Source organism: Anas platyrhynchos, chromosome 21 (assembly GCF_047663525.1).
Source record: "Anas platyrhynchos isolate ZD024472 breed Pekin duck chromosome 21, IASCAAS_PekinDuck_T2T, whole genome shotgun sequence".
Taxonomy (NCBI): Eukaryota; Metazoa; Chordata; class Aves; order Anseriformes; family Anatidae; genus Anas; species Anas platyrhynchos.
Genome location: NC_092607.1, coordinates 9,715,542 through 9,730,752, shown reverse-complemented (window position 1 = coordinate 9,730,752; position 15,211 = coordinate 9,715,542). Strand labels below are relative to the sequence as shown.

Below are 15,211 nucleotides of genomic sequence, written 5' to 3'. Positions count from 1 at the left end.
ACGATGGTGATGGTGCATTCTGTCTAACGCTAGCTCTGTCCTGTTTTCAAACTCTTCCATCACTTCCAGAGCAGATCACTCGTGATCTTCAGCAAGAGCTACCTCGTGTGGATAACATTTCAACCATGTAGCCGGTGCGTTTCTTAGTTTGTACACCTTGACAGCTGAAGGTTTGGCTCAAGATGGTATGAGAAACTCTTGATTCTCTAGTGACCTGACTGATTAGAAGGAAGAGAATTAATAATAATAATAATAATAATATCAATGAAGGCTTTCCAGTGGTGCAACTGGCATTGACAGTTCAGCTAGGCTTTGGATTGCATAGGAGCGGTAGTAGTGGAAGTGTTCCATAGTCCAAGGAGCATGGGATTTTCATCAGTTCGGGGCTCATTTCCTTTCCATTGTGTCCGCTGCTGCTGCTGCTAACAGCAGCCCGTCTGCGTTCTGAATAGCCCTTCCAAAATTGTTGTTGACATACTTACAAATAGGAACAAGTGAATTCTGGTGGGTGCCTGTGTGTAGTGACTTTCATGCTGTGTCACAAGAAATAGCTGTTCTTCATGTATTTGGGGAAAAGAAAGATGAACAGTCAGGCTTACGCAGAGTGTAACTGGTGTGAGAGCTTGTACATGTATAAAGAAGGAAGGTGCTCTGTAGACTCGGCAGCATGCAAGAACCATCCTCTTTTTGGAACTGGGAGGACAGTTGCTGCCTTCTCCAGCTTGAATGAGTAGTCTTAAAGGATAGTCCTACATAAGGCTTTGGATCAGACTTGCACAGTAACTGAGAAGTGCAGCAGAAGAATGATACCTTGTCTAAGTTCGTTTGTCCTTATATAAGCTGATAATACAGGCAACTTCCTGTCCCCAAATTGAGTTGTGTACGTGGGAGTCTGAATTTTCAGTTTGTGATCTATGAAAGGGAATCATGTATTTATTACCAGTAAAAGTCGCATGCTGTTATCTTCTCCAAGTCCTATGTTTATCATTTTAATTTTATAATTATTACTCTTTCAGTAACCAAGTAAGTGACATTCCAGACGCCTGAGCTGGTACGAGATTCTACTTCTCCTTATGCTTTCTGGCTAGTACTTACAGAGGCTGAATTAAACATAAGCCTCTGTTTCGCATACATGTGCGCGGGCACGCTCTCCAAAGTCTCTTGGATGCTACAAGGAAATCATGAAGATTTTTTCTGCCTTGCTTCCTGCTAAATTAGCAGTTTTGGCTTGTGTAATACATTACTTTTCAAGCAGTGGGTGGAGAGAACGTGAGAGATGAGAGAGAGGGCTCAATCTGACAGTTCTGATGGGTCTCTGCCAGCTGCTCCAGAGAAATGGAGGAGTTAGTGGTTGCAGATTTGGGACTGCGGCTGCAGGAGCTGAACCTCCCAAGGCAAAAATATTACCAGTTTTTTTAGTGAGGCTCAGTGAAGAATAACACGGGACAAGAAAAAGTGTCTCATTTTCTGGTTGCGATGTGGAAGGTGTTCCTTCTGAGGTTTTCTTGGGGTATTTTTCCCATCCCCACAACAATACATTGCCATCTAGTTCAGTTGTGTCCTAGTTTTACCATCCTAGGGATTATGTGGTTCATAATAACAGTAGTGGCAATAAATAGAAAAAAAAGAAAAAGCCTGGGAGAATGCCAAGTATGCTGCAAGTTTTTATACAATCAGGAAAATCTCAGAATAATCTTGATTTTTAACAAAAGGCACACCTACATAATGTGTGTTTATGATGGTTTTGGTTGGTTTGTGTTTTAGTTAGGGAGAACATTCTCCTTACCGAGTGCTTCATATCAAAAGAATTACTTTTAAGCCATTTATATTAGCTTAATTTTAGTTTTAATTTAATTTAAGTTTTAGATTTAATTTAGAGCCTAATGAGGAATATTCTTCAGTTTTCAGTCAAATTCAGTTCAGGACTAGTAATCACAAGAATACCCACTGCTGTTACACTGACAGTTATGGGCCTCTGGAAGAATGTGGGGATAAGGGAGTTACCTTCTGGGGTACATCAGCCCAGACTGGTTCAGCTGCGGCTAAATTCGGCTTCAAATAAAAAGCTTGTCACAACAGACGCAATGGATAGGTTGCTACTTGAAAAGGTGTTTTCTCATAGCCTTCAGAAGATGAGATAAAATAATTTCTTGTCAAGATGCATCTAATTTTAAATAGCTTTTCTTTTTAATTATTTGCCAATTGCGTTGATGGGTCTTAATGAAAAGTCTCATACTGCAGGATTCTGTCACAGTATTCATCTGTTACAGGCTATGGTATCTTTCTTCTGAATAGGAATAGCCTTAATATGTGAAATTAACAATTCAGCTAATGAGAAGTATTTGACCAGATGCTATGCCACGTAGTCTGTAGCTTCCACAAGTGGTGCTGAAACCGGTTAGCTCGTGGCAGAGAGAGAGGGCTGGGAGCCTGCTTGTGTTCCTATCTCAACAGTTGCAAATGGGAATCTTTCTACGTGGCTAACTTAGCTGCAGTTAAAACTTGTTCTGGAGTTATCATCTTGCCTTCTTATTTTTAAAGCAGTCTTGGTGATCAAGTCGGTCAACTTCCATTGGCATAAAAATGAATTGCTCAGATGGAGACGTGTCTGCTGCAGCATGGCATGCGTTGCGGAGTTTTGGCCAAGTTCATAAATTGTAGTTTCATAAAACTTTAACAAGTCTGTGTTCCGCAAAACAGCCTGCTATCAAAATGTATCACGATAACAAAAGGTCAGATGTGTTATAACAAGCTGTAGTTTTCTACTTTGCAGAAACATTGAGGTTTTAGGCATTTTATGCGTGAGAGCTATGGGAGTTTAGCAGAAAATTATGAAATCAGTGAGTAGTTGTGCATCAGAATGAATGTAGCCTGCCATCCTGTGCGCTTACTTATTTAGTTTTCTTGACATCTGGGGAAGCGTAAGTTCAAACCGAAACTTTTCCTGTTGACTAAACTATTAAAAAGGCTGTTTTTGTGGATTCTTTGGTGGATTCCTACGGTATCCGTTTAATCTCTAGGCGTTTCCAGGGTCCCTATCAGGTAACTTATAGTAATGAAAGGTGGACGTAATGAGCCACTGTTGATGAGTTATCTTCCACAACCAAATCTGATATTGTTGCATGTGCTCAAGGTTATGAAGACAGCCACCGTGAGCTGTTCCTTCTCCCGTAGCCCGGGCTAAATGCCCTCCCTTTGCTCCTGGAGCTGGTGAGGGCAGCCTACTGCTGTTTCCGTCCCCTGGAGCTGCTTGGCAGGCAGAAGAGCAAAGCATAATACTAAGGCTTTTAAAGCTATTAACTTGTTTTCTACGTAGAAAATACCAAATTTCTGCGTTGTCTTTAAGTTTAGTTCCCTCACCTGCTTTCTTGCTGATGAGCAGGTTTGCATGTAGGCAGAAAATTTGCTCGAAAACCAGCACTGAGATGTTAATATAAATCATCCTGATTTGGAGGGAGGCGTTTTGTTTTTGCTGAAGCCATTAGTTTTACTGCTGTGTTTTCATTACCTTGAGAGGTTTGAGTGCAACTTGATGAAGCTGTGAATAGAAGCATGTTCTGGGGATGGATTGGCCTCACTGTGTTGGCCATCTGCAATAAAAATGTCCATGTGAGATCTGAGGTGGTTGCGCGGGCTCATAATGTGCTTCTGGTGTGATTAGTAGGTTAGCCTGAGCAGGTTTAGGTTTCTGCTTATGAGAGGTGAAATACATTGTAGTTGTGCCAGTTTTATTTTATTTTTTAATTAATCTAGAAGAGTTTTTATTGAAAATGGATATTAGAGTATGATCTTTTTTCCAGCCAGAGGGAACATACAGGAAGTACACATTTTTTGCCTCTAACTGAAGGTTGGTTTTTCTAGATCCTTGTTCTTAGTGTTTGCTCTTAATACTTGAATATAGTAAGAAGTGCTATTATTATTGCTAAGGAGAGGGGTGGAATTTGCTGCAAAACTGTGTGTTAAAAACCGAGGTATTCACTGTGTTATACTGAGTATTTTTGTTACTTTGCTTCCTTGTCTTATGAAATATGATGGTTTTCTTTCAGGATTACATTTTTGGGAGGTACTGTTTAACAGTGTTTGCCAGCTTGGAATTAACTGAAGACCTGTTGCATGCCACAAAATAACTAAAGTTTTGGAATTGGTTTTGGTAGGTTAAAAAAAAAAAGAAAAGTATATGATGCCTTTGAACATTTCTTGTTCTTATATATTCTACTTCAGACTGTCCACTGTCTGCAGTGCTTGTGTGTGTTGGGTGGGCAGGGCTGGGCTGCACTGAGAGCTGACTTCTCAGTTACCACGCTGGGTTACGGTGTTTAATGTGAGGTTTCTAGCAGTTCGCAGGCTTTCTTCCAGAGAAAGACATCCAGCATGGGTTCACCAAGGGTAAATCATGTCTGACCGATCTGGTGGCCTTCTAGGATGGAGTGACTGAGTCAGTTGACAAGGGAAGACCGACCGATGTCCTCTACCTGGCCTTGTGTAAGGCCTTTGACACGGTCCCACATGGCATCCTGATCTCCAGCTTGGAGTGATGTGGATTTGGTGCGTGGACCATTCTGTGGATAAGGAATGGGCCTGAAGGCCATACCCAGAGTGGTGCTCAACAGCTCCGTGCCCAGGTGGAGGCTGGTGACGAGTGGTGTCCCTCAGGGGCCTGTCCCTAGGACCGGTGCTGTTTCATATCTTGATCAACCACATAGACAGGGGGATCGAGTGCATGCTCAGCAAGCTTGCAGATGCCGCCAAGCTGAGAGGTGTGGTTGATACCAAAGGAGGAAGAGCTGGCATCCAAAGGGACCTGGGCAGGCTGCAGAAGGGGGCCCACAGGAACCACATGAGGTTCAACAAGGCCGAGTGCACCTGGGTCAGGGCAGTCCCAGACATGAGTACAGGGAATGGGTTTAAACTAAAAGAGGGGAGATCAGATTAGATGTAAGGAGCAAATTCTTCATTCAAAGGGTGGTGAGGCATGGGAACAGGTTGCCCAGAGAGGTTGTGGATGCCCCATCCCTGGAGGTGTTCAAGGCCAGGTTGGAGAGGCCCTGAGCAACCTGATCTAGTGGGTGGCATCGCTACGGCAGGGGGTTGGTACTGGATGGTGTTTGGGGTCCTTTCCAGCCCAGGCCATTTGATGATTCTATGCCAGTTGGGCTGCTTTCATGGAGTTACCTGTCTGTAGTGACAGAGTTTGAACTTCCGTGTTGTTGGAACTCCCCCAATCTGAGGTGTTTTTAAAGGAAATGTACTGCATGTTTATTTTTAGATATTCCTTTCATGTTATAACAGTGATTCTTAGCTGTATCTAATCTCTTTCTGTAATGATATGGCACTTGCCTACTATCTACGTGAAAGTCTTTTTGCCAAAAGCAATTATGTAATTGTAGTCTTTGTATCATAGACGCGCTGCGTGTGAATAGATGTGGTCACTGCTCGGGTTTAACAAGCTCCGAGGGCACTGTGTTAGACAATAAAAACCGTGTACATGGTTGTAGGAGGATAATAAGTTGTTAACAAGTCTGCAGTAAGGACGGTGTTGTGATCAGGCTGTTCTTGGGATTTTTAGGTGCTGTGTTTTGAAAATATGCCTGGGGTGTGTGTGTGTGTATGTGATGTATTGAAAGAAAGCCATCTTCTGACAGTATTCTGGCAATGCTAAACATCCTTCATTCCCATCCTGAAAAAACTGGTACCTTTATGTATTTTCTCACCGACACCTAAACCAAAGGAAAAAAGAAAGCTTTCACTTGCATTATCCAAGGCATTTTTGTCTGTTTGTTTTGATTTCCTTTTATTCCTATTGGGCTGTTTTAACAACATTTTTTTTCAATGAAGGCAAAGGCAAGGAGGGTTCTGTGTCCTTTGGAAGTCATTTCACTGTTTGCTGCTATCAGAGGCGTTTTCTTCTCCTCAATTCTGGGCTCACTGAAGGACTTGGTTGTAGTTTCATTTCTGGATTGATTTTTCTGCTTGTTTCCAGCTTCAGCAGCTGTAAATAATAGCCACTGTGGGGCTGAGGACCCTGCTTGGTGTTGGCTTCTGGCATCAGCTAAGGATTAACATCTGTCCATCCTTCCCTCTGGTTCTTTTGTGTTTGTGAAGAAACTGCTGTCACCCTTTCCAATCCTTTGTGTAACTCTGAGAAGTAGCATTTCAAACATACGGCAGGATTTTAGTACCTTTATTTAATTGGGCTCCCTGCATATTTGTTTGAGAGGGTGCATGTTCTGTTGTGACATCAGTTGTGAAAGTGTTTATTCTGAGTTGTCCGAAATACATAAACAGCTTGTAAATCGATAGACTGTGTCACAGCAAGGGCTTTGTTCAGTATCTCCACCAAGGTTATTTTGTTTTGCTTCATTTTGTGCATTTGCAATGAGGGGAAAAAAGCAACACAAGAGGGTTCAAGTTCTGTTTAACAAACAGCTGGGCATAACCCTAAGTTTGAATCAGTCGAGCTCATCTTGGTGTGAGAATCCCAGGACATAAACTTATTTTTTCCCCAGACACCAGCACTTCCAGCTGGCAGTGCTGGGGCTCCAGAGCCTGCTGTGTCCCTTGCTGGGGATGCTCCAGTCTTCGTGTGCCATCCCCTGCCACCTGCACCGTGCTGCGGGTGCGTGGGCATTGGCCAGAAAACTGGCACACTGCTGATGTTTTGGCTATTAGTCTGTAACCTTGCCATGTATCCTCACCTCTCTTAATTCAGCAGCACTTTTTTTTTTAGTAATCAGCAAATCCTATCTAAGGCCAACCCTGTTATAAACAGGTATAAGGCACTTCTCATGCTGTTGTAGCTTGCTGCAGTCTGGGGTGGCAGGTTTTTTTTTCCCCAAAAAGATACTGCTTATTTTACACTGGATGCTCATTCAGGGCACAGAATGGTTGTGCTTTGTCCTTAAAAGATTGTTATTTGTGTAGGACTCCAAGTTCATTTCTACTGCAAGTCAGTGTATGTGTAATGAATAATGCAAGGATGCAGGAAGAGAAGGAACTATCTCCGGGGTAGGGAAACCAACTTAGTGAGGAGCTTCTGTGTGACAATCAGTTAAATCAGCTTTTCACAGAGGTTTGTCAATTGTCATTCCCATTTTCTGGGCACCTGATGTGAAACTGGAATTTGACTTAATGGAGCTGCTGAATGCTCAGACCTGTAAGTTGGATACAGAGGAGCCCGGGGAGAAAATAAAAGATGCAATTGTCTCAGCGTTCAGTTTGTCTCTGGTATTTTATTTTTTTTTAATTTTTATATCAGTTCCCCATTTTTAAAATTTCTGTGTTTACTGTAACTAATTTATGAAAGCACAGTGTAAAGCAGATCAGTGACTGTGCAATACTTACCTAACTATAGTGCACAACCGTAGAAGAGTTTGGGATTACAAAATCAGAATTCCTGTTAATCCCAGATTTTGAGTAGTGTTCAAGAATGGGGGTCTGGTGCTGCACAGTGCAAAGAGAGCAACTGTATGTAAACTAGATTATTACTCATTAATGTGAATAATGTCAATTCATTTAGTCTGTGTGGTGTGGTGTAGGGTTGTAAGGGAGAATTAAAAATTGAGTTTTGTAACATCGCTGCCCAGTGAACGTGTGTGCAGAGCTGCCCTGGGGCTGTGCATCCTGACTTTTGGGTGCTTGTTTCTTCACGTGTGGTGCTGTCCCTTCAGCAATGGTAGGAGAGTGTGCAAGTAAGGTAAAGCTGAATCTAAGCTTTTCTAGCACAGTTACCCTTTTGTATTATTTTTTCCCAGCCTTTCTCTGCAATTCACCTTGAATCTCCGACTTGTGGTTTTAATTTGTGTTGGGAACTTGAACCTCTGCCAAAAACCCCAATCTGTATCCCATTTGATGACATCTCGTCCTGAGGTAACAGTTTGTGGTGCATCATATTTAATACTGACAGCGTTGGAGTTACGAGGTCTTGACAGCCTTGCCTGTTGATTTGATGTGACAGTGGTGGTCAGGAGCAGGTCCCTTTTTTTAGCTTTGACATCAGCTCTGGCTCGTGATGGAGATGGATTTAATTCCTTAAGAAATACTCCCTAAGCATCGAGTGTGAGAGCAGAGGTGGGAGGCTGAGCTGCCTTGCGTGGAGTTTATCCTGGAGCCCTTGTCACAGCCTGCAGTGACGGGGAGCGATGTGCGTCCTGCCTGTACGCTGGCATTGCTCACCGTTTTTGTAGGGGTGACCTCTATCTCAGGTTGTACTTTTGTGTGGATAACTCTCATAACGTAACTAAACTCGCAGCTAAACTGAGGATGTGTGGTCTGGAAGATCAGGTGCTGAAATGGGCTGTGAGCTGGCTGAAGGGAAGAAGCCAGAGGGTTGTGGTCAATGGGATGGAGCCGAGCTGGAGGCCTGGGTCTAGTGGAGTCCATCAGGGGTCAGTACTGGGACCAGTATTGTTCAATATATTCATGGATGACTTGGGTGAGGGAAAGGAGTGGAGAGGGACCTGGGGATCCTGGTGGACAGCTGGATGACCATGAGCCAGCACTGTGCCCCTGTGGCCAAGAAGGCCGGTGGCATCCTGGGGTGTATCAGGGCTGTGGGTAGTAGGGCGAGAGAGGTTCTCCTCCCCTCTACTCTGCCCTGGTGAGACCACATCTGGAATACTGCATCCAGTTCTGGGCCCCTCAGTTCAAGGACAGGGAAATGCTTGAGAGAGCCCAGCACAGAGCCACGAGGATATTAAGGGAGTGAAACATCTCCCTTATGGGGAGAGGCTGAGGGAGCTGGGTCTCTTTAGCTTGGAGAAGAGGAGACTGAGGGGTGGCCTCATTAATATTTATAAATATGTAAAGGGTGAGTGTCAGGAGGACGGAGGCAGGCTCTTCTTGGTGACATCCAATGATAAGACAAGGGGCAATGGGTGCAAGCTGGAACATAGGAGGTTCCGCTTAAATTTGAGCTGAAACCTCTTCATGGTGAGGGTGACAGAGCACTGGGACAGGCTGCCCAGGGGGGTTGTGGAGTCTCCTTCTCTGGAGACTTTCAAAACCCTCCTGGATGCGTTCCTACATGACCTGATCTAGGTGTTCCTGCTCCATCAGGGGACTGGACTAGATGATCTGTCAAGGTCCCTTCCAAACCCAAACATTCGGTGATTCTGTAAAATTTATTGCAAAATCTGGATCTTTCATAAAGTGAAGAACATCAGGAGTGTGACATGATTGACTGGATTCATTCTTACCTATGCTCAGCAGGGAGATGGGGGGGAAGTTGTGGGCTGGCACAGGAAGAGTACATTTCAGGTAATAACATGCATAAGCATCTGAGAACCACCTAGATTTTCACAAGTTTTTACAAAGCACGCATAGCATGCTTAAGATTTCCTTGGACATGGATAAAATAGTTGTCAAATGCTAAATATCTCCTGGTAAGAATGGTCTGTGGCTTTTCTTCTGCTTTGTTGTACAAAGTATCTGCAGTCCCTAAAGTTAAATTTGGTGTTTCCCCACCTGTCTTTGTGTAATTGTCAGTGTTACTGTGTGTTCCTCAGTTTCCTGGCAGTCAGACATTGTAGCATTGATACTGGGTGCTTTTTGTCCTCTGTATGATGTGGAGATGAACGTAATTGATTTTATTTTTTTTTATTCCCCCCCCATCTACCCAACTATCATTTAGGTCAGCTGGAATACTGCTCAAGGCATGCGTGGAAGGATTCCGTCCGGAGCACACTTCTGTTTGTTCTAGTGGACAAACAACTTGGCTACTGCAATGGCCCCGGTTTTCAGAGTCACACAGTTTGTCTCACAGACCCTCGCACTGGGTCACCTGGTAGGTTTTCTGTCAGTGTTCTTTGCAAGCTGTTGAATGCCATAGTTAGTGTCTTTACACACTGTACTTAATATTTTTTTCCCCCCCTTCAAAGCATCTTCTTAATGTCTGATTGGCTCCCGTTGTTGGACACAATGGTTTTGGATGACCTACCAAACCTGGAAGATACATATGCCTCCTTGTACTCCTCAGCTATGGAAGACTTAGAGGTGGAGTTTGATTCAGGACTGGAGGAAGATGAACAGAAACAGGAGGCTACTCCTGAAGATTCTACAATCTTTGTAGCTTTTAAAGGAGATATAGGGGACAAAGACTTTGAGCAGAAACTAAGTGTCATATTGGAGAACGTGCCTGGCCTTTTACACATGGGTAATGTATTTTTTTTTTTTATCATTTTTCAATTGTCCTTAAAATGCTTAATTGCATAATCGGGGTGCTTGTAAAAAGAAGCTGATTGTATTGTTTTTGAGTTACTTAGTTGGTAGTAAGATTGGTGGAGGTTGTTATTAGTGAGTTTGGGAGCTATCTTAGGCACAGAGAACAAGTTTTTGAAGTTAATTTGTTGTTTCAAACTGATTTCATTAGTGAGTTCATTTATTCCTATTCAGTTCCAATGTTTTACTTGTTGTGTTTTTTTTCTCTTTCATTTCCTTGCATTACATAATGGTTTGTAGTGTGAAAGTGAAACCAGACGTCCAAACAGGACATGTTTTTTAATAGTGAAACAACTCAACTACTGCAGTTGAGAATAGATTTGCTCTGAAATAACTGTGCTAGTTCAAGTCACTACTGCTGCTTTGCTGCTGCGCTGACTTAACCTATGTGACTTTTTCAGAAGGGGGGGCTATGGAGTGTTCTCATGGCCCCATGTGTCCACCGAGGCCTTGTGACAGGCAACTCTAGCTAGTAAGTGACAAGAGCTTTTAGGACAGCATCTTTTACCACCACAGATAGATTTGGAAAAAAGGTATCTGTCCACTGTACCTTATAACTAGTTGGAAGTAGGTAGGTATGACTGACAGTGGTATAAAAGGGAACGTGTTGATACCGTAGCTGAGTGCTGCAGTATTTGAATGGAAACAAATTCAGTCTGTCTCTGTATGATGCTGCCTTTGTTACAGAGACATCTGCATACTGGGTTTGTAACAAGTATTAATGACAGGATCAGTGGATATGATTCAGACTTCAGTTGAGAAAGCAGGAAGCAAATTTTTTAAATCAATGTCAGATTAGTTTGAAGATGATCAACGTGACAAGTTATTTAAGGCGATTCAGAGTAAAACGTGATATATAGAATTAATAAAGGTTAGTAAGTAACTTTAGACTTAGCAGATTCAATGTTTGAAAAATGAGAGATCGTTTACTAACATCTAGAAATAATGAAACTGGTAATGCGTTTTTTGTATGTAAAATGTTGGAACGTTAATGAGATTCAATATAGGACTGTTCAAACCTCTGCAAAATGGGGTTTAAAAACCTCCTGTCATGTGTCCAGCTAAAGAAATTTGGAAGAGAGGGGAAGTTAATACTGCAATTACTGTAGCAGCAGAAGGGACTTAGTGAACTAATTAAGGACAAGCCTTTCAGTACTCAGAGGGTACCTATAAAAAAGGTGGAGAGTGACTTTTTGCTTGGGCAGGTAGTGACGGGATGAGAGGGGAATGGCTTTAAACTGAAAGAGGGGAGATTAGATTAGATGTAAGGAGCAAATTCTTCACTCGGAGAGCGGTGAGGCACTGGCACAGGTTGCCCAGAGAGGTTGTGGATGCCCCATCCCTGGCCGTGTTCAAGACCAGGCTGGATGGGGTTCTGAGCAACCTGATTTAGTGGGTGGTGTCCCTGCCCATGGCAGCGGGGTTGGTACTGGATGGTCTTTGAGGTCCCTTCCAACCCAGGCCATTCTGTGATGCTGTGAAGTTTAGGTGTGAGTTACTGACACTCTTAAATGGCATGTTCTTCCGAAACAAGAACTTAGCACACTTTTTGTAAGTCTGCTGTTGTAGTAGAAAACATAGCTGACTAAAATTTGAGCAAATGCTTATTGTTTTCAAAAGGACTTCACGTTCAAAAAGCTTGAAACTGGAAGCTTTTAAATCTGTAGTAGGAATGTGTATTTTAATGACCCTAAAAAGCATTTTGTAGCTATATTTTAGCTAGGTAACACTTAGAATAAATATATCCAACATCACTTGCCTACCTTTTTTCTAATTCTCATGTGTTACTCTTAAAACAACTGATCAGCATAGAAATACTCGTTTATAGAACAGGTTTACAAAAAATGTGCAGCTAAATATTTTGCACAACTTTAACATGGTTTTTGCAGGGGGTTGAACATCCCTATTCAGACAAGTTAAATAATATGATATAAATTAATGAAATACAAGTAGGTCTCTGGCACCTGCCTTCTGCAAAGAAGTTTCACAAGCATCTTGCAGAGTGAAATCGGTGATTTCATTCTTGTATTCACTTATCTATGTGGTATGCTAACAAATGTATTTTATCTGATTTATTAGGTAGGTATTCTGTCTTTCCAAAGTAGTTTATTCACAGAAGATTTCAAATCTTGAGTAATATTGTCAAGTATTTGTGTTGCCTGTTTTATTGTTTATAGTTTGGGAAATTCTTATTTTGCTAATTTTTGGAAAGTACTTCAGTGGTTTGGCAGTATGAGTCACTTTACATCTGTTCTGGAGAACTCTCCAGTATTTGAGACTATCCTGGAATAGTTGTTCCAGATTTTTTTCAGCTGTGCTTTTTTAACAAGTTATTTCACTATACTTGTTTGAAAACTGACTTTGCAGTGACCTTTTTTCTTTTAAGAATCCAACCAGTTAAAACTGCAGAAGATAGAGCCTTGGAACAGTGTACGTGTTACCTTCAATATACCACGTGAAGCTGCAGAGCGGCTGCGGATTCTGGCTCAGAATAATAACCAACAACTTCGTGACCTGGGAATTCTCTCAGTTCAGATTGAAGGTATTTCACACCTAAGTTATTTTCAGAGGCATTAAGCTGCAAATGCACTAGAATTTAATTATAGTCAACAAGTGACTTCGTGTACTTGGTTAATGTTGCAAAACTTTTAATTCAACAATTTGGAGAATAACTTCAATGAAGAGGTAGCTCAAGGCTTTTATTCTTCTGAGAATAAGTGTAATAGTAGAAACAATGGCTGAAAATCCTCTAAGTGTTGGGAAGCCCCCTGAAAAATGTTTTTGTGAGTGCTACTAGCAAAATGTGCCCTATTTTTTTTTCCAGGTTGTTTCATATGAGACTTTCTTAAAAACAAGTTTTACGTGGGTTTCACAACTGAAATATCTGTGTTGTTCAAGATGAAACTGAGGGCATTTAATGTTTGTTGCAGTGTTGTTTTTTCTTAAAATTGAAGCACTAATAATAAAAGTAGTCTGCATAACTGTCCTTCTAAAGTGCATATTATTGGTAAAGTTTGTCCTTCCTTCCTTTAAACCTTTTAAATGTCCTTCTGAAATTGTCTGCATTCTGCTTTCCTGTATATCATTCAGTTCCCCAAAATTGTGTATTACTTCTAGGGGAAGGTGCTATCAATTTAGCTTTAGCTCAAAACAGAAGCCAAGATGTCCGAATCAATGGGCCCCTGGGAGCAAACAACTCAGTACGAATGGAAACAGGATTTCCCATGCAAGGAGGACAAGGTAAATTTTTAATTACTTAGTTTTATACAGTTTGAAATTTAATAAGCTTATTGTGAAATTTCACTAGTTACAGCAATTATGATTCACAGAATTATAATTGCCATTAAATTATCCTATGTTCTTGTTTCTGTACTGTACTGTCAAACTATGTCCGATATTATGTAAAGTAAACGGTTGGCTGCATTGTGCCCCAGAAATGTTGGAGTGATTTGGGTGTGGTTTTTATTATTTTTTTCTATAGAGGCTGTAAAATCACTTTAATATAGTCAATTCACTTCGTGCACAAACTATCACACTTTCCTGTCTTATGAAAATGAGCATAAGCCTTTATTCAATGCACAAAAATGAGCTATTTTAGATTAAATCTTATAGGGGGAGGACAGGACACTCATTACTGTTAGTCTCTCTTTATTTTCAGATAAACTCTTGAGATCTGATCATAGAGAATTAGTTTTCTTGGAGAATTGTAGTTCTGTTGGATGGTAAATTTTTATATGGATAAGTAATTTCTAATTACAATAGTCAGATTTCATGAAGAGTTGAAAGAAAAGCATGATATTTTATTTCAACAGCTGAGTAAAAGGCAGGATAAACTAGTTAGCACCTTAATAAATAGGATTTAATGCAGTTAAAATACTGAGACCATTTTTGACAGTTTAAGATACATGTATGACTGTTGGTGGAATGAATGGAAATAACATTTTACCTTATTAAACAGTAGTTTAAATCATTGTGCTTAGCAAAGAATGTAAAATATTTAAAGGAAGATTGACTTTGAAGGCAGTTGCTCTGATCTTCCTTGTGATGATCATGAGCTTCATTTCCTGCATACAGGTGAACAATACAAATAAAACAATTTAACCAGCAGGTCAATTATAAAATCATTTTACAAGATAGCAGCCTTTGTTAAAGAAACAATGAAACTGTTTATTCTTACAATGAATCAGTAACGTTCTACTATCAGATTTTGCAGAAACCTACTACATGTGTAACTTCAACAGTATTATCACTTGGTGGCAAGTGACTTTAGTGGCTAGTCAGGAAACTGAAATCTCAAATAATTCACAAGTAGGCAGTGTTTTTTTCTATAGCCTTGAAAAGGCTTAGTGTTCCTTAGTGAAGGAACAGCTTCAGTATGATGTTCACTTCTTTTATTACAGACGATCTGAACTTTGAGGCAGAAATCTGTGTCCTCAGGTTATTTTGGAGGAACAACACATCTAAACTGACTTCTTTATAAAGACATGTTTTATTAACAAATCAAAAATCTTAAAACTCTTTTGATGTAAAACTGCAATGCTTGATAATACGTATTGTGTTTTTGTTGTTGTTGTTCTTTTTTTTTTTAAGGTTTAATAAGAATGAGCAATGCTGCAGCTGTCATGATGTCCCAGAGTGGGAATGTGCCCTCCTCTATGGTGGCAAGTGGTGCTAGTACTGAGCTGCAGCCAAGAACACCTAGACCTTCCTCACAGCCAGGTGGTAACAGTTAGTTGTAACACTGACCTTTACCCGAAAATATTATTTCTTTATCTTTTCTTCAGCATACGTACTTGTAAATGAACTACAGAGTTACCCTGCATTATTTCCTTTACCTTTTCTGAGAGTTGCTCTTTCTGGGGAACCCTCCCTGCCCCTATTAATACGGTAACACTTGTCAGATAATTTGGGTATCTAAAAGTCACTGGGTTGCTTGTTATTTTGTGCAAATACGTTGCACAGTGGCAGTACTTCTTGCTAGGAGAGCACTAGAGCT

At 41.1% G+C, this 15,211-nt stretch overlaps 1 protein-coding gene across 5 annotated transcripts in view; it reads left to right on the top strand.

The window, feature by feature from the left end:
* Nucleotides 1–15,211, top strand: part of NCOA6 (nuclear receptor coactivator 6) — a 44,138-nt gene that overhangs the window by 2,534 nt on the left and 26,393 nt on the right. For 4 of the 5 annotated variants that reach the window (XM_027472723.3, XM_027472722.3, XM_027472725.3 and 1 more), the window contains exons 2-6: nt 9,629–9,781; nt 9,876–10,150; nt 12,602–12,757; nt 13,333–13,455; nt 14,806–14,934. In XM_027472723.3, the coding sequence (XP_027328524.2) occupies nt 9,886–10,150; nt 12,602–12,757; nt 13,333–13,455; nt 14,806–14,934 (673 nt within the window). In that variant the 5' untranslated portion in view covers nt 9,629–9,781; nt 9,876–9,885. Of the gene's footprint in view, nt 1–3,383; nt 4,151–9,628; nt 9,782–9,875; nt 10,151–12,601; nt 12,758–13,332; nt 13,456–14,805; nt 14,935–15,211 lie in introns of those variants that run through there. The other variant, XM_005018011.6, reaches the window with a different exon arrangement.